The 19,749-nt window shown below is 46.0% G+C and overlaps 1 protein-coding gene across 1 annotated transcript; it reads right to left on the bottom strand.

Moving 5' to 3' along the window:
* Positions 1-5,473: 5,473 nt before the first annotated feature.
* Positions 5,474-5,992, bottom strand: LOC121774383. Its single transcript, XM_042171270.1, has one exon. The coding sequence runs from the start codon at positions 5,990-5,992 to the stop codon at positions 5,474-5,476; it is 519 nt and encodes a 172-aa protein (XP_042027204.1).
* Positions 5,993-19,749: the final 13,757 nt, after the last annotated feature.

Raw genomic sequence — 19,749 nt, 5'->3', positions numbered from 1 at the left:
AAGACACGTCTTGGTTTATATTGATGAAACAGGAATATCCAATAAGGACGATGTCCAGATTCTATTGGAATATCCACAAGAGATAGAATGTTTTGAGGAATCTTCTGATTCAGTTATTCAAATAGTTTCTACACTCAGTTCATCACCAAATGTAATAGGAAGTGAGTACAAGAAGGTTGTTACTGAAAAGTTGGAAACCTTCAGCATTGTATTCACTTTATTACTTTTGGAGGAAGATAACATGATAGCTGACGAATTCATCAAGGCTGCATCTTTCCTATGTCTTAGTTCAATCGAACAGAAGACTAGTAATGGAAAGAGGGAAGAGCTGAATTGTCATCAATGAAAGCTATAAAGGCACGAAAAATTGGGTGAAAAGGCAAAAGAGAAGATGCATTGTGAGTCGGATTGACCTCTTCTACAGAAGGACAATGACTTAGATAACAATGCAATTTCTAAAAGAGAGATCTAGATCCAGTTGGGCAGTTGTTGCAGTGGGAGCTATTTTTTATGCTCACTTTATTGTTTTGTTTTGATGTATAAGACTTTGTTTTATTGGTACAGTTTAGTGATGAAATGATGTTCGATGTCATTTGATAATGCATGCATTATTGAGAAATGTGGATCGAATATCTATCATAGTACCATAGAAAAACAAATTATACATCATAGTATCTAAACAATATAATTGCAAAAAGATTGAGTTTAACACCACAGTTCAACTTCTTAAACAATGAATGATAAAGTATTTATGGTACTTAATCATAAAGCCAAGAAAGTACTTAGTAATTGTTCAAACTGATTTTGTCTAACTCAAGTGACTATCAAGATTTTAATAGCTTACTTGTTAAATAGCTTGAAAGTCAAGTAAGTCTGGTTGATACACAATAAGTTAGAATCTTTTGGTGGTTCAAGGATTCAGAATACTTATAGAGGTGCGACATAGAAAGACTAGCAAGTCTTAATGGCTTATACCATAGGAGACGAGCAATGAGTTAAGATCAGTAGTGGGAGCTAAATCCTAGTTGACTACTCCAAGCATTCTTCTAAAGAATGAGATAGTCATATAAGAAGATATCGAAGTCTCTTGAAGACAAGTTCGATAAGTGAACAGATTTACTCAATAACACCTTATCATTGATGGGATATACGTTGGAAACAACGAGTTATACCTTAAAGAAACTATCATAACATCCGTAGCTTCTACAACACACGAGTTATGGACTAGAGGTAAGTTTAGTCCAACACATCTCAAGGTGTGGAGTTATTCCAAGACATGTTTTGGAAAATGTATCCATGTAATTGGAGTTGTGTACTGAGGTATGTTTTAAGGTTGTCCCAAATGATAGAAAAGGTACAAGTTCTATAATCTTCACGGCAAGATATGTGTTTGTTTACACGAATACTAGATTCCTTGATGAAGATTATGAGGAGAACTAGAAGCCTAACAAACATGATAATTCTCAAGATAATGAGAATATCTATTTCCCATCTTAACCAAGAAGTCATACCATTAGAAACTTATGCACTAAGAAAATCAACGTTTGTACCTAAGGTTGTAAGAGTCGTGTCGTAGTGGGAGCGTTCTTTGCGAACATAATAAGTTCATAGGTCTAAAAGAGTCTTAAGACTCAGTTTTAGATCAACTTGAACATAATCCCTGTAACTACAAGGACGCAATGACTTATTCAGATAATCATTCTTGATAAGATGATAGATTCTGAATAATAATCTTAAATAGACAAGAATGTTTGCAAGACTTGCGATACTACCCATAGACTATTTCAGTCAGTGGGAGCTAGTGGACCTGCAAGTGTAAGCATGGATCTCAGAAGGCTAGAAAAATGGCAAAGGGTTATACCCAGAGAATTATATTCTCGCCTGCCATTTTTGCCTAAGTCGATCTGTATATTGTCTATTGTAGCCTACATAAATTAGGATGTATGTACTATGATTGCCAAGACAGTTTTCTTTAAGTACAAGTCTTGAGGAGATCATCTGCATGGAACATCTTAATGGTTATGTAATACAGGGCAAGAAAGTTGAAAGTGCACTATATTTAATATTCTTGGTACTCTACGATGATGACATCTATAAAAGTTGATAAACAACTAAGAGGGTTATCTAGCGTAGGAAATTGGTCGTCTAGCCAGTTTAAGGATGATGGATTTAAGATAATCTAGTTACATTATAAGCATCTGTGTCATTAGATTGCTAGAAAAAGAATGTATGTTTTCTTAAAGAATCCTACATCTACACAATACTTAGACACTTTAGCATTGAAAATTCTAAGAAAAAGTTTTTCTTTTTCTAGACGGAATTATTTTGTCTCTAGTCAAGTGTTTTTCGACATTGAATGAGATCAAGAAGAATGGGACAAGTTCCATAATTGGAAGTCTTATATATGCTATGAAGTGTATTAAGTTAGATATTAGCTTTGCCGTTGGCATAAAAGCATGATATCATTTTAACCATGGCCAAGGACATTGGATTGGGTAAAGAATATACTATAGTACTTGAAGAAGACTAAACAGTATGCTCTAGTTTACCAGACATCCATGTTATGTCCTTTAGGTTACATCGACTCGATTTTATAATTGATCGGTGATCTAGTCATCCTCTGACTATGTGTTCACTTTAGGAGTTGAACACTGAGACATGAAGGAGTGTTGATTAAATCATAGACTCCATCATGAAAATTACAAGTGTGGTTTCATCGGAAACTACTAAGGTAGTTGCTCATCTCAGTAACATCCTAATAGCTTTGACCGTGATTCTGAGTAGGTGTATGAGTATTATATTTTGTTATAATTGCTCTAGTCATATGTCTAACTCGAGGGAAACACGATCTGATAAAGCTAAGCAATCACATAGAGATGAAGTATGAAATTAATTAAGGATTAAGTGCGCAGCAAGACGTTATGGTTTCCAAGATATCATCAGAGAACAACCTAGCAGAACTTTTCACAAAATCCCTATATGGCAACATGTTTTACACATGAAGTAAAAAGTAGGGTAGTTCGACGTATCATGGCCCGAGACCTGCTTAGAGTATAAGTGGGAGAGTTTTGGCAGTGGGTATACTCGAAAGCATGATTTTGAGTATAAGTGGGAGATTGTTAGGATTGGTATACTGAAAAGCATATTTCGAGCATGTTGCACGGATAGAATTGCTTGTATACAATAAACTCTACAATCCACTTTTAACCCAAGGCGAGAATAATTAATTTTATCGCATTGGTGTTTGCTTATGCATTTATAAGATGTTTCTCAAACATTTAAATGTATAAGAAGCAAATAAGTCTAATTCTTCTGCATAGTAGACTGGTCGTGAACGACGTTCACAGAAGGTGACGCAGTCGGTCCTTTGTAGAAGAGAAATAGAATTTCACAACCCAGATAGGCTTTGGCTACCTATCGTGAAAGGTTGCAGTGTCAGTCCGCATGTTTCCTCACCTTAGGAAATAAATGACACTGGTGTGGTATAGCACTGAAGGATCTAGCAGTTGAGATAAGTCTTTCTTGCTATTTACTGAAAGTCGAGGTCTCGGTGATTGTTATTTCTTAATGATTGTTGACATAACATTGAGCATACGATATTGATTATGCACTACTTTGATTTATCAAATGGTGCGGATTTTTCACAATCCAAGAATCCTGGTATCTTGGGTAATGGTGATTAATGTCTAGAGGTGCTAGTATTGTTATTGCAATGAATCGTGTGCTGGGTGAGTCCAGTTTGATAATATCCTCAAGAGGTGATCGAAAAAGGTTTTATTATTCAGAAACCAGGCCGGTTGGAATTTATTCCAGAATAATAAATAAAGATTTTGAACTAGACAAGTCTTGGAAAAAGATATCAATTAATTAAAGTCAAATAGCAGACTTAAATTAATTAATGGATATTTATATCTTAAACACGGGAAATAATAAGTTAAAGAGGTAAAGCCCGGATTACTCGTAATTTGGGATTGGACGGGCAATCAATATTATTATACTATAGTGGATGATAATAATATTCTATTGGACTTGTATTATATCGGGGCTCAATTTAATTAGTAAAAGTCCAACAGGTTTGGCCCAAGTCCAACTTCCATGGATCCCTAATCTGGCCCATCATAAATCTATATAAAAGGAGTTTAGAAAGGAGATTCAATGACAATTTAAGTGTTAATTTTCGTGCTCCCCTGTGGGAGTGGACGAAAAATCGGTTTTTGACAAAACTGATATTCTGTCTTCTTTCTAATCAAGCCCTTTTCGATTCTGACAAGCTTTGCCCACCCAAAGGTCATTATCTGAGTTCGGGATACAGATTAGAAGATTCGTGGTTGAGTACGAAGAACATCACGTGGAGAAGGTGCAAGCAATCGACGATTCTTTAGAGAATCAGATCGGTAATTCTAACCGTAGAAATTCATGTTTTAGGTTTTAATTCCTTTTACATGAATTATGTGCGTTCTTGGATGCAATTCTGTGTTTAACATGTAGTTAATTGATCCCATAATCGGTCAAATAGATCTTTAATTATGATTTGTTTGTGAATGCATAACTTCCGCTGTGCAAGGGGCTCCAAACCCCAACACCCGTCTACCCTTTTATTTTTACTTTCTATCGTACTACCCCTTACTTTAAAATGACTCATCTCTTGACCTCTTTTCCTCACGTGTTTATAAAAGAAAAGAAAAAGTGTATGGATATGGGTTATGGTTTCAAAAGAACGGGTCAAAGTGTATGGGCTCAACTTGGCTAACTACGGGGTGCCTTGCTTGACGAGGTGGGTTCGTGGAGCGAAAGAAGAAAAGGCTCAAAATGGTTAAGTCATAATGCCTTTAGTGCTTACTACTTGTGCAATTTTCATCTAAATATAAAAAATTCAGCCTCTCGTAAAATCTTTTTCTTTGTAAAAATAGTAGAAAGTGTTCTACTTTGGCTTATAACTCACATATAGAGAGACTTCACAGTAAGATTAAAAAATTTATCCGGTGTGTGCATTGGCATGATGGTACGAGGGTCTGCCCATTTTGAATTTCGCATCCTGGGTATCAGTTTGAGTTGACACTGGAAGAGTAGCGCTTTCTGCCCCACTATGAGCTCTTCCTTTCTCAAAGCGGGGTCGAGTCTGCGTTGTCGATCAAGGTGGGGTGTCACTCCTTCTTCTAACATGACGGGATGCACGCACAGATCTGGGTTAATCTCTATCAAGTCTGGTGTTTTCCACTTGACCACCTCTTGACCCAGCCTCAGTTCTTCCAACAATTGTCCTCCCTGTCCTTGAAGATTTTGTTTGACTGGTTTTTGATACATCTGGTTGGATAGGCTCTTGAGGGTAACTGGCGATGCAGGTAAAGACAATAGTTGCCTTGTAGGCGCGGTACTTTCCTTCAACATTCTTCTCAATGGGGGAGCTTGGTCAGGTGGTTTTTCGACCCTTGCCGGTTGAGTGATCTCTTTTGACTCGGTTGGTCATGGCGGCTTACAGAATTGCCCTTTCAATGGCTTGATCATCCATTTCCCCAGTCATCGTTGCATCGAACCATTCAACTGCTTCCTTCTTAAGCTGTTCATCTTCAATGGAATCAGTGGACGGTGTTTTGAAGAGTTCCTTTTCTAGATTCCTTTGCTCCCAAGGTCTGATAGTACCTACTGATTGTATGCTATCACTGTCCTGTGAATTTCTCACAGCTTCATCAATGTCGAATGTATGCCGTTCTCCATTAAAATCCAGACTCATCGTCCCATGGCGGACGTCAATGACTGTGCTGGGTGTAGATAGGAATGGCCTTCCCAAAAGGACTCCAATAGACTCATCCGCTCCTCGCTCTGTCATCTTTATGACGAAGAAGTCGGCGGGGTACATGAATTTTTTTACCTTGACGATTTCATCTTTCAGAATTCCCTCTGGGTGAACGTAAGACCTGTTTGCTAGCCGTATCACCATACCAGTTTTGACAAGCTTAGCTTTTCCCAGCTTTTCGTATATAGAATACGGCATAACATTGATGGAAGCCCCTAGATCGCACATTGCGTGCTCCACTCGAACGTCTCTGATCGAAATTTGGAGAGTGAACACCCCTGGGTCAGTCTTCTTTGGTGGAAGATCACTTGGTTGGATCACCATGGTTACATTTTCTGCTTCGACCATCCTCCCCTTCTCAGGTACCTATTCAAGGGTACTAGACTCTCCTTCTTTTGTGACTTGATCAAGGGCGCTGGACTCAGAGCCTTCTTCATGATTGGATCCGTCTGCGGGTGCTGGAGAACTCGCAGACGGGCTTTGATAAATAATCCGAAGGCCGTTTTAATTAGTTGAAATTGTAAGTTAGAGAGAGACACCCCCGCCTTCTCTACTCTCTTACGGCCCACCCTCGTCGGCGGTCCCCCCACACGCCCCCCGCCTCCACCAGCCACCCACCACCCCCCCCGACCTCGGTCTCTCACTCCAAACCACTCCTCCTTGCCCTAGGCACGCACAAAGCTCCGGTGCGGCCGATGTCTCGACTTTCCCTCTCGATCATGCCGGAGCTCCCGCCGGACCCCCTCGGAGTCCGAAGAACCCCGTACCATCTCGGACCAGCTAATGGTCCTCCGGTCAGCTGAGGATCCTCTCTCGGATCAGCCAATGACATTCACGTCGGAAGAGGCTCCCTCCATAAACCCCCCCTCTAAGGAAACGTCGAGGAAAACCTTGAAAATGAAGGTGAAGGAACGAAAAAGTACACCAGCCCCTCCCACCTAAGGCACTGGTCGGAAAAGGTTCGTACCCTCTCCGATGCCGGAAGACAAGCAACTAAGGAAGAAGATTGACTTCGGGGCCGAAGGGAGCTTGCCGGTCGGAAGTCCAAAATGCAAAGGCCCCATCTTCCCGACGCCGATGGAACCCCCCTAATCCCAATGGTGAAGATGAATCTAAGAGCAACGAAGAACTTGTCGGCGCCGGAACTGATGGTGACGCTCCGGCCGACGATCTTGCGGCCGGCGTAGGCGCGGGGACCGGTGACGGAGTCGAGCACAACCTCCCACATGATGGCCGCTTGGAGAGAGATGGCTCTAGCATGGGTCAAAAGGCCTTGGTGGTCGCGCTAGTCAACTTGCCCGAAATGGGCACAACAACAAACTCCCTTTCTGAAAGTCCCTTGGCGCCTTGCCACTTCGGGACACCACGTGATGCTAGCCCCAATGCGACCGTTGAGCCCCCAAAACAACAAAAAACTAGCTCCTTTTTGCAGCAAGCCAACTTTCCCGATTTGGTTTAGAGACCAAAATCACCTTCCGAAAGTGCGCTAACTCCTTTCCGTCCCAAGAGTTCACGTGAGCCTACTGTCGTGTAGGCTCCAATGCAACCAAAAAAGGCCGAAATCATCCACTTAGCCGCCTTGGACTCGACGGAGATGCTAGACACATTGGTTGCGCAACCTCTCATTACGGCCGGCCCGTCGGGACCCGAGTCCATGACTACCGAACCTTACCCCACACCATGGCCGAGAGTCGAACAACTAAAACCCCCAAGGGGTGCTCCAAACTTCCCTTCCCTCGAAGAATTCCCCCCCTAGAAAAAGGGAGGACGCATAAGATCCGAGACACATTTGAAGCCGGAAAGTCGCAACCGAGGGAGCACCAGGCCGGCCTTCCTCCCTTGATCGAGGGTAACTCAAGCGTAAGGGCGGCAAATCCCAAAGGAGCCGAAGGGAATGAAGCGGACTCGAGAGAATCGAACCAGCCGATGGACACGATAGACCCAACCCGGAAGGCCGCACCTTCGGGCTCGACGAGCGGCAACCAACAAGGGGGACTAAAGGCACCTCGGGCCATCTCGACCGGCCGAAATCTTTGGCGGATATGCTCAAAGGCTCAACCGACACCATCGGCCCCCAAGCCTTTGAGCTAGAGAGGCTCCAAAACATTGGATTTGCCTCCGTGTCCAACGGCATCCCGGCCATCTATTTCTCCAGGGCGGAAACTCAAAAGCTTGCCGAAAGCATGGGTCACGCCATTGTGGGTAAGTTCTCTCATTCTATCCCAACGGGTCTTCAAATTCAAAAGGCCCTTGATAGTATTAAACTCCGGTGTGGTTTTAATTGGAAATACATTAACGCTAAACACATTCTCATCCAATACGAGGACTTGGCGGATTATGCCCGGCTCCTCAGAGGACCAAAGGGTACGCACGTATGGCTCATCGACCGCCATCCGATGAGAGTTTTCAAATGGTCCCCGGACTTTGATGCATATTGCGAGTCCCCGATCGCGACAATTTGGTGCAACCTAATCGGCCTCCCATTCATCTTTTTGACCAATCCGCCTTATTCGCCATCGGCAAGCTCCTTGGCACCCCCAATTCAAGTTGATCGAGCCACGGCCAACAAGACTAGACTTTCCTTTGCTCGAATTTGCGTCGAGATAGACATCACAAAACCGCCCCCCGAAGAGATAATCCTCGACCTTTGTGGTCGTGAAACGGTGCAGCGAGTCCGGTGGGACAAGATACCATCATATTGTCAAGAATGCAAGCACGTTGGCCATGCGAGTGATGTGTGCTATGCGACGAGCAAGAAGGAACGACCACAAAAGAGAAACTACAACACCGCTCCGCCAAAACAGCCACACCCCGAGGGCCAAGGGACGAATGGGAAGCAAGACATGGGGAAGAATGGCCCCAACCACAATGAATGGAAACGCCAAGGGAAGAAACACGGCAAGACGGGCGATCGACCAAGTAATAACAAAACAAATGGGGGGGATGCCGGTGGTACTCCTTGGGAAGGACCGGACATTATGGGTGACCATCCAATGGGAAGCGGAATGCGCCCCGACACAAAAAGCGAGGGGCCCAAACTCGGGGGCGAGGGAGGGAAGACCTCGCCGAACCCGTTGAACCTGTCGAACTCATGCGGAATGGAGCCCCGCCAACGCGAGGTGTTCGATGTCACCGCCTAGGCGAGGGAATCCGAGAGGAGGCGCACGCCATGCAATGACAAGGGGACGCGGCTATTTCTCGGCTAAGAATCACATGAGCACCAACCAATACTATTCACTCATGGCGAATGGAGAGTTTGCTATTGAAAATTGTGGAGATGCGGATGACATGGCTATGGACATGCAAGAGGGGGACGAGAGGGTTGGTGGCAATCTTCCTCCGGGCAATGCCGAGGGATACGCAAAGAATAAAGCGCAACAAATCTTTGAATATCAAGGAGGGACTTCATCCCCTTCGGGTACGTCTCCCACTTGTTAATAATGTCTTACAACATCATGTTTTGGAACGTGAGGGGAATCGCTAACGCGTCAACCCAAAACATCTTGAAACGCTTAATTAAATGTCATAATGTGTTTTTTCTTGCAATAATGGAACCGCTCACAACCCCTGATCCGGACCGGTTCTCCAAGGCCTTGGGGCTATCCTTCATTGGCTCGAACACGTCGGGGAAGATCTGGTTGTTTGTGGAAGAAGGCGCTACTTTTGATATTGATTGTGATACGGAACAAATCCTACATGGGCGGCTTATGTCTCACCGGCTTACTAGCCCACTAGCTTTCTCGGCCGTGTACGCCAAATGCACAAGGTCCAAGAGATACCCACTGTGGGATAGGTTGAGAGAGATTGCGAGGCCCCTCGAAGGAACACCGTGGATTGTCGGTGGTGACTTCAACACCATCCTCTCGCACCGGACAGAATTGGGAGCGACACCAACCGGCAAGCCGAGATGGTTGATTTCGCGGAGACAATTGAAGACTGCAGGCTCCTCGACCCCGGGTTCGATGGGGCGGACTTCACATGGGCCAAAAATGGTCTCTTTGAACGATTGGATAGAGTGCTCGTTAGTGAAGCTTGGACCAGGGTCTTTCAGGCCACTCGAGTTACGAACCTCCCAAGGATTGCCTCGGACCACGGCCCAGTTCTAGCAAGATGCAAGATGTCGATCTCTACCAATGGAGGCAAGGCGTTCAGGTTCCTAAACATGTGGATCCGACACGAGGCTTTTATGGCTGTTGTACAGAATGCATGGGAGGAACCCACGGGGGCTGGGGGACTTTTAAACATCCAAATCAAGCATGCTAGAGTTAAAAGAGCTCTAAAGAAGTGGAACACAGAGGTTTTCGGGAACATCCATGCGAACCTCAAGGACAAGGAGGAAGCTATCGAGCTGGCCCAATCCGAGTTCGAGGCAAGGCCAACGCCCGAGAATAGGACAGCGATCAATAAATACATTGCCGAGTACATCCTCCTGCTGCGAATGGAAGAGGACTTTTGGCGACAAAAGGCAACCCTGAGATGGCTAGCCGAGGGTGACAAGAACACTCGGTTCTACCAAAGCTGGGTGAAACAAAAAAGGGTACGGCTGCGTATCCATTCGATCTGTACCAATGGACAAGAGCTAACTGAGGAAGAGGATATAAAAAAGTTAGCGGTGGACTTCTTCCAACAACTTCTCGCGCCTAGCAATTCGGCACTCGAAGAACCGGACCTCGACCTAATCCAGCAAGTCCATTCAGACGAGCATTTTGCAGATATCGCAAAGGTACCGGACGCGGAAGAGGTCAAGAGTGCCGTCTTCAGTATCTCCTGCGATAGCGCACCCGGACCCGATGGATTCTCTGCCACCTTCTATCAAGCCTGTTGGAACATCGTGGGTCCGGAGGTGGTGGAAGCTACTGGGCAGTTCTTTAGGGGGGCGTACCTACCACGAAGCATCACGGCCACGAGCGTCGTCCTCATCCCAAAGAAGGCGTCACCTGAGTCATGGACCGACTACCAACCCATCAGCCTTTGCAACGTCCTGAACAAGATCATCACCAAGGTACTCACGAACCTACTCTCTCCTTTCCTTCCGCAGGACATTGCCCCAAACCAAAGCGGCTTTGTTAAAGGGCGGCTTCTCAATGATAATGCGCTGCTGGCTCAAGAGATGTTCCATGAACTTGCACGGTGCTCCCCAGCGCCTAATGTAGCGGTGAAGATTGATACGGCCAAAGCCTACGACAGGGTCCAATGGCCTTTCCTATTTAAGGTGCTTCGACGCATGGGATTCCCGGACGCATGGATCTCTCTTATGGAGAGGTGTATAAGCTCGTGCTAGTTCTCGATTCTTATCAATGGGGCACCATCGGGTTTCTTTAGATCAACATGAGGTCTCCGTCAAGGCGATCCGATATCCCCCGCCTTGTTTGTGATAGCAGCGGACTATTTGTCGCGAGCACTAGACAAGCTCATACTCGGCCAAAAGGAGATGACCTTCAAAGCCTCCCGAAGATGTATCAAGATCAGCCATCTAGCCTATGCGGATGACTTAATTATATTCACACAAGCGGCGGCTACCTCCTTGCGCCGACTCAGAGCTTGTCTTGAAAATTATGAAAAAGTCTCAGGCCAACAAATCAGCCTTGCCAAGAGCAACTTCTACATTGCGGAAATTCATGAGCAATGGGCAAGCTCGATTCAAGCGGAAGGGGGTTTTTCTAGGGGGGCCTTCCCGTTCCTCTACCTAGGTGTCCCCATCTACCGAGGTGTAAAGCGCACGGACATGTTCCTCTTCCTCCGTGAGAAAATTGCAAGAAGAGTCTCAGGGTGGGCGCACAGGCATTTATCTTTTGGAGGGAGGCTCACGCTTATTAAGAGCACTCTTGAAGCGATCCCCTTGCATATCTTCCAAGCCATTGAGCTTACCGCCGGTACTCTCAAACAACTCGATCAACAAATGGCTCGATTCTTCTGGGGCTCTACGAGTGAGAGGAAGCGGACCCACTGGATTGGATGGGACCAAATGTGCCTCCCAACTGATGAAGGGGGACTCGGGATCCGCAAAACTAAGGAGGTCCTTCGTGCCTTCAACATTAAACTATGGTGGCACTTCCGGGAGCAAAACTCCCTTTGGGCGAGATATATGATGGCTAAATACTCTTCCAACTCCTCACCTCTTGCCGTAAGAACACCGAGCAGGAGTAGCACCATGTGGAGGAGGCTTTCTAAAGCCTGGACCCTCGCACAACCGCATATGAGGTGGCTAGTGGGCCAAGGTAATATTTATTTTTGGGATGACATCTGGCTCGGTAACACCCCACTTAGGGAGCTCAGCCTCGATGAAAGGGGGAGTCCTACCACTCGGGTGTCGGAGTATATTAGGAATGGCTCATGGGATGAACCCAAGCTCCAACTCCTTCATGATCAGGCCGGCATTCCACAGCACATCATTGATCGCATCCTCAACACCCCGATCCTCCACGGTGAAAAGGACATCCCGAGGTGGACCCTTTCTAAGCATGGGGAATTCACGGTGGCCTCGACATGGGACACAATCCGAGGGCAGCACCCGCTCATTCAGGGACTACTACTTCCATAGCCATCTTCATCTGGAGGCTCCTCTCCAACCGCGTACCGGTCGACAAGAAACTTCAGTGGCGGGAGATTGAGCTAGCTTCCAAGTGCCAATGTTGCCCCCACCGATCGGGTATCGAGTCCCTCCAACACCTATTCATCCAGGGACATGGAGCTCGCAGAGTATGGAGTGAGTTTGACGCTTGGTTCGCAGGCCCGTCCCCCCACCTCCATATCAATGACACAATCCCTACGAGAATTGAAGTGTGGGGCGCGGAGATATCAGCAGCTGAACAAGAAGCATCTTAGCCGAGCCACCCCATACCTCATTCTTTGGTTTATCTGGTCGGAGAGAAATAGGAGTCGCCACCAAGGCACAAGGTTTAAACCACAAAATGTGGTATGGCAGGTCCACGTGTTCATTCGGAATTCTATGTCCAAAGGAAGCTTGTAGCCGAATCATTGGAAGGGAGTTAAACTTGGAATCAACATTCCTCAACAAGCGGCGGCAATCAGGGTGCTACCCCTAGCCATGGCAATCAAATGGAATCCCCCGGATCAGCCGTGGATAAAGCTCAACACGGATGGTTCCTTTAATGAAGCGAACGACAAAGTAGGGGCTGGAGGGATCATTCGAGACCACTTGGGTAAGATGCTCGTCGCCTTCAGCACGCCCCTCGAAGCACACTCGGCGTTAGAGGCGGAGCTCTTGGCCATGCTCCACGGTTTGAACATAGCCAAGGAATTTGCTCTACCAATCTAGATTGAGTCGAATGCTGAGCAAGCAATCAAATTGGTCAATGGGACATGATGGGGCCCGGCACTCGCTCGGCAAGCGGTGGCACAACTAATCCTACACAAACGCCAACTCAAATTCCGAGCCACGTTCATACACCGGGAGGGAAACAAAGCGGCGGACTTCCTTGCGAGAATGGGGCTAGACCAAGACAGTGGTACGAATGCAAGTCAACCCAGCACCGAGCAAATTGCTGGACTTGGTTCGATTGGACGAGATGGGAGTGTCGCACATCCGAAACCTAGACGGGGACGGACACTAAAGTTGGTAATGAGACGTTGGGAGACAATAGTGACTAGTTTTTTGGTTAATTGTATTTTGGAAAAGAGTATGATGGGGTCCGAACCTTGTGGGATCGGACCGCATACTACTCTTGGCTTTGTTACGGCACACCACTTTCGGGTGTGGCCATGCCTTGTAATTATCTCTTTTGGAAATATAGGGATGAGGGACCCACGAACCCTCCATCGTAAAGGTGTTTGATTAAAAAAAAAGACGGGCTTTGATAAACTCTTCCTGATTTTAGAGATACTGCATTTATGTTCTCATGACCAGGTGGCCGCACAGTGGCTGGAATCTTTCCTTCATTTCCCCTCAGCTCGCCCAGCCAGGAGCGGAGCCAGGAATTTGTAAGAAAGGGGGCAAATTTATCTATAAAGAAAATTTAAGAATTTGAGGAGGGGCATTTAATGAATAATTAAAAAAAATAAATTTTATACATACAATATATATATGGAAAAAAAATTTGAGGTGGGGCAAATGCCCCTCCTAGCACTTTACTAGATCCGCCCCTGCGCCCAGCGACATTGCAACTTGAGAAAGTTGCTTCGTAAGCATCTCCAACGCAGCCCTCTGCTCTTTCTGAGCCTCCTGGATTTCTCGCATCGCATCATTAGGATGGTGCGGTACTATCATATCCCCTTGGCCATCGTTGGGGTGTCGGTTGTATCTTTGTTCGGTGGTCCCCCACCGTGGTTGGGCTGCGGGTAGTCAGATTGCCCATAATGCTCTTGCTGGTATTGCGACTGGGTATGATGTTGGTTGCTTCTCTAGTGTGGCGGGACATAACTCACCATTTGGTTGTTCGGTTGCGTTCTAGTTGCTTGACTGGGGGCCTTGCTGTCTGTATCCCCAATTTCCCTCATTCTGTCTGTTTGACCAGTTTGGCTGCCCTCCACTGGACCAGTTTCCTAGAGATCCACTTGACCAACCTGCCCGTCCTCCATGCATTCTGATCCCTCCGCTATTTGTCCTTTCCTAGTTTCGGGCTGCCCAGTTGGGCTGCCCCTCAGAGGGTTGCATCTGATGTGTCGAGGGTTGAGGTGGTTGGCTCCGACTCTGATCACTCCACCTGAAGTTAGGATGATCTCTCCATGGAGCGTCTCTCTGTTTCCCCTGGATCCAGTTGCCATTCGCATTCCAGTGGCCCACGACATTCACTTGGGGTTGCGGCTCTGCCTCAAGAGGGAATTCGCAATAGTAATAGTGATGCTCTTCTGGTGGTGGTGGTGGCACATACTGTTGCTCTTTGGGTGCAGGTGGCGGAGGTGCTCTGGATTTCTCTACTGCCTCAAGCAGCTTCTTCTCCATCTGCTCGAATCGAGCCTCCAATTTTTCATTACTGCGTGCCTCTGCTGCGCGTACTGCACCTCTTCTGTACTAGCCACGGGACGTCTCGTACGAGCACTTGGCCTCAATGAGCCTCTCCAGGATGTTTTTGGCTTAGCTGAATGGGGTCTTTGAGAAATCCCCTTGGGTAGCGAGGTTGAGATCATTCTTGCTATCGACTGTCAGTCTGCCGTAGAAGATCGAGTAGATCTCCTGCTCCCCCAGCTTGTGGTTGGGGCATGCTTGAAGCAGCTCTTGGAATCTATCACAGTACTGTCCGAGGGGCTCATCGTACTCCTGTCTGGCTTCTGTAATCTCCCGCTTGAGGGCACTCATTTTTTACGCTGGAAAGAAGCGATCAAGGAATATCATTCAGAACTCGGCCCATGTTTTGATGGACCCTTCTGGCAGTCTTGACAGCCATACACCAGGATCACCCTTCAAAACGAATGGGATGGCTTTCAACCTATAAACTTCAGACGTAGATCCAGCCAGTACGGGATGCATATCACAGTATCGGCAAAATTCCTCCAGGAAGGCGTACGGACACTCTTTTGAAAGGTCATAAAAATGGGATAAAACGGCCAGTACTCCTGACTTAATTGTGATGGTCCGCATCCCAGGAGTAACGACAATGGCATGTGTGGGCTCCTTCTCGTCATGAGCGTGCAGAGAGCCAATTCCTGAGTCGTTGTCGACGAGGGCCATCTCTGCTTATGCTTGTTCAAGTGGTGGTGGTCTGGGCTGCGCGTTCTGCTCTCCTTCTTCTTCACTGGTCAGTTGATCAGCGGCTACTGCTGCTGCTAGTGTGGCTCTGTAACGAGTGGTAACTACGCCGACTTCCTGGACTCTCCTATGAGCGTTTGTGCCTCGGTATATAAGAGGGTGATTCCCGTGGCCGCCGCGGTGGTACCTTCTCATCAACAGAAGAAAAACAAATGAGAAAAGAAAGAAACAAAATTATATACACCTACGCACTACACACAAACATAAAATAACACCATGCATCCCCGGCAACAGCGCCATTTTGGTTGGGCTTGCGGAAGCGAATGTGGATTTTGATTCAAGTTATATGGAAGAGATAACTGAACTGGATGGATCAGTTAGCAATTGTCGTTGCCACTTGATCAAGTTGATCTCGCTCTCGCACACCACCAACGTAATTTATAAACTCCCAATTATGCACTACTTTAACAGTAAAGCAGCAAGTTCGCGGTCGATCCCACAGAGAAGCTAGTGTATCAAGTGTGTGAGTATTGAACAGGGGTTGGCTGTTGCCACGCTTTACTTTTGGGAGTTTTTAGCTACTGATTTTAACTTAGACAGAAAAGTAACTAACTACTTGATCAAGGGAAATTTAACTATTGGGTCAAGTGCTCAAAAGTGAAACGAAACTGAAACAGTAAACACCATGACGAAAACGAAAACAACTTTGATTAAAACTAAAACTCAGAATAGTACAGCGAACATTCGAAGTACAGAAAGATCGAAACTTAAGCTACAGCACAACATGAAATTTAAACTAAGCTAACACTTCAGAAAATATGAAAGCAAGTAAAATCGAGGAGGTCCTCGGCGGGAAACTTGAGATAACGCCAACAGATATCGAGTATTCTGTAGCGCTCCCTTCGGTCGCCCTTTTCTCTAACTAAGCATTACTTTATCTAAGCTATCTAGAGAACTGAACTAAACTAGAGAACTAAACTAAACTAAAGACGGAAAGTAAAGTATTCCCTTTGCGTGGTGGCACATCCTCTATTTATAAGCTCGACAACGACCTCCAGCTGCATAACGATCTTGGCAGGGAATATTCGCTCACGCTGAGAGTGAGCGACTCATCGATTGCTACGTGCTTTTCTTCTAGAATGACGATGCTTTTTTTAGTAACAGATTCATGACTCAGCTCCGTCCTTGTGTCTCATATATCAGCACGTGTCCCCTTCTAGAACGTTGTCGTTGATAACAGAATGATGCGCACCATCCAGCTCATTGCCTCACATGTCATTCTTCTGGAAGCCAGTGGTCCCCTCATTGACTGCTTGATTACTCCCCTTGATCAACTTCCCCGATTTCTTGCCTTTTTCGCCTATTGTACTTGCTTGATCAGTTTGGCCTTGTTGCCTTGGTCAAGCGGCATTCCTGCACATTTAATACATGCTTTGCGTGATAAAACCGATCAAGTAGCGTACATTTTACCCCTAAACTGATGCATGAAATGGGCCTTATCAGCCCTGCATGTGTTTTCCCTATGTGCAGGTTGAGCGGTGATGTTACAGCGGATGTTGAGTCGGACTTTAAGAATTTATGGATGCGTCGTGTCTGCATACATAGGCGTGATCCTATGATTCTCTTTAGATAACTTATTTCCGCTGCCTTGTTTGAATTGTTTTTCCAAAAGTGTTCCGTTTTACTCCATACTGTTTTATGACATTAAATACCTTGAGACATTAATCCGCTGCTTAACTATTTAAATGAGTTAAATATTTCTTTTAAAGTTTGATCGATTTTCGTGTCAAATGTTGTCTTTTATTGTTCCCCCATTTTCTTCCCCGCTTCTTAGTTCCTCCCCTAGTCACGATTTCCCCGTCCTTACTATCCTTAGTAAGGGCGGCCGTGACAGAGTGGTATCAGAGCTTCGTTCTTTCGCTCTGGTCTGAGAGTCTTCTTTTAGTTTAAGTCTAGATTAGTACCCCTAGACTAGAAGTGTCACGAAGGCTCGACATCGGTAGCATCACGCTCAACCAAAAGAAAATGAGGTCTGTTTTAAGTTTTTGAAAGAATACGAAATCGAGGATGAGATGATATGAATGTATTGGTAACGGTATGGATATGTATGAAAGTTATGTGTGAATGTGATAATGTGATGATATTACTATGTGGAAACGTGAGCATGAGTGACATGATGTCATAAGTATGTGTTATGTGTGAAAGTACTACGACGTAAGCATGTGAACATAGGAAGCCTTAAGATAACCTCAAACTTGGTGATACGTAACAAGCTTTAGATATATTACAAACAACGAGATAAAAGATATTTGAGAAATCTTCGTCTATTGAGGAAAATCTTCGTTTTCACGTAGATGGTACGAACAATACAAACCGCACGTAAGGGCGTTCAATATATTGTCAGCATGCGACGAGCAATGATCGAGTACCGCGACTATCAGCGAGAAGAAGAAAAAGCTCTAAGGGAAGTTGTCGCCCGTGTCGATACCCTGTGGAGAGAGATCCATGGGTACTATGAGACGGCTTATGGTGGCATACGAAAGCTAGTTGGCTTAATGCCCGAGTGTTGGAAGGAGTGGATCGAAGCGACGGCTAGTCGTTTTACTTGGCACGAACCGCGGAGTAACGAAATGGACGGTGACTTGAACGGCTTCCTGCAGGCCGTGTATTGTGCACTAGTCAATTCTCGTCATGAGCAACCATCATCGACAAACAAGGAGGAGGACGAGGTAGAATATGAGGACAAACACATGGTCGAGGTTGGACCCGTGACGGGAGGTGAAGAGGGAGCAAGAGTAGGAATGGTTCCGGGCTTCGAGGAAGATTATGTATGGGATGCCATGGAGGATGATGAAGACCTCCGTTGGCTTGACGAGTATCACGTAGAGGAGGACCCTGAAGAAGAAGAGGACCCGAAAGAAGAAGAAAATAACGATAGATAGTTCGATGTTTGATTCTGTCCTGAGTTGTTAGAAACAGTAGAAGTAGTACCTCTTTTGCTTTTGATCTTGAACGAATGTTTTGTTTTTCCTTTCCAAGCTATCTATGAAAGTTCCACGTTTTACTTAACTTTGCGTACTTGTGGTTTTATCGTTTCATACACGTGAAAGAATGCAAGGAAGTTGTGTTTTGATAACAACGAATACTAACAACAATGCTAACCTGTGTTTTGGATCAGAATGCCACCGAGATGTAGACGTGGCCCACGAGTGGAGAACAATGGGGAGGAACGGTCTGAGGGAAGAGTTGGGAATCAACCCCCGCCCCCGCCACCACCCCTAACTCAACCTCACAAAAAAGAATACATCAAGACCTTCCGGAAAGAAACCCTCCCAAAGTTTGATGGGCTGGGAGAGCCACAAAAGGCAGAGGCCTGGATACGCGCCCTCGAGTGTATTTTTGATTTTATGGAGTTCACCGATAGGGAACGTCTGGCTTGCGTGACTTATCAATTGATTGCGTGACTTATCAATTGACAGGGCCTGCCGATTTTTGGTGGGAAACCAAGCGAAGGACAATGGACCCCGCCCGCCGTGAGGCGTTGACATGGGATGAATTCAAGGAAGAGGTGTACAACAAGTATGTTCCCATGAGCTATCGACGGGCAAAGATAGTTGAGTTCCACACCCTGAAACAGGGAAGCATGATGGTGATAGAGTATGACCGTGCTCTTTGTGAGATGACCCGATATGTGCCCGAGTTGGTGGACACGGATGAGAAGATGGCCGCAAAGTTTCGTTCTGGCCATAGACACGAGATAAGAGTAGCCATGGCCAGCCGCAGAGGAATTTCTAACTCCGAGATTTTGAGTTGCGCCTTAGATGTGGAAGAGGCACTGCCAAAGGACGAGAGGATAGCAAATCTTACACTACCCACACTCCAACCAAACTATCGAGACAAGAGGAGTGGGAAGGCAACCGAGCCCCTTATGAAAACAAGCGACACCATTCCACTTTCCGCCAGTCACAGAACTATGGTCGGCAAGTCGTGCCACAACAGAGAGGAAATCAACAGAGGGTACCCCACTGCAACCGGTGCTCCAAGTTTCACGTCGGGGAGTGCAGAGTCGGAGGTATTCGATGCTTCGCCTATGGTGGAAATGGACACATGTCTCGAGAATGTCTGAATAACAACAACGGCGGGATGAGGAACAGCAAGGACAGAGGCCACCGCAACAACCACAATCGATCCGACAAGTGGCCCCACAACAGGCGAGGGCGTATGCACTGAAAGGAAATCAAGGGCAGGAGCAGCAAGCCAGCAAGGGCAAAGTTAACTTGGCAGGTATGGGCAAACTCCAGCAACTACC

The sequence above is a fragment of the Salvia splendens genome, chromosome 17 (assembly GCF_004379255.2).
Source record: "Salvia splendens isolate huo1 chromosome 17, SspV2, whole genome shotgun sequence".
NCBI classification, from domain to species: Eukaryota; Viridiplantae; Streptophyta; class Magnoliopsida; order Lamiales; family Lamiaceae; genus Salvia; species Salvia splendens.
The sequence above is the reverse complement of the archived record's forward strand: the minus strand, read 5'-3'. Positions and strand labels throughout refer to the sequence as shown.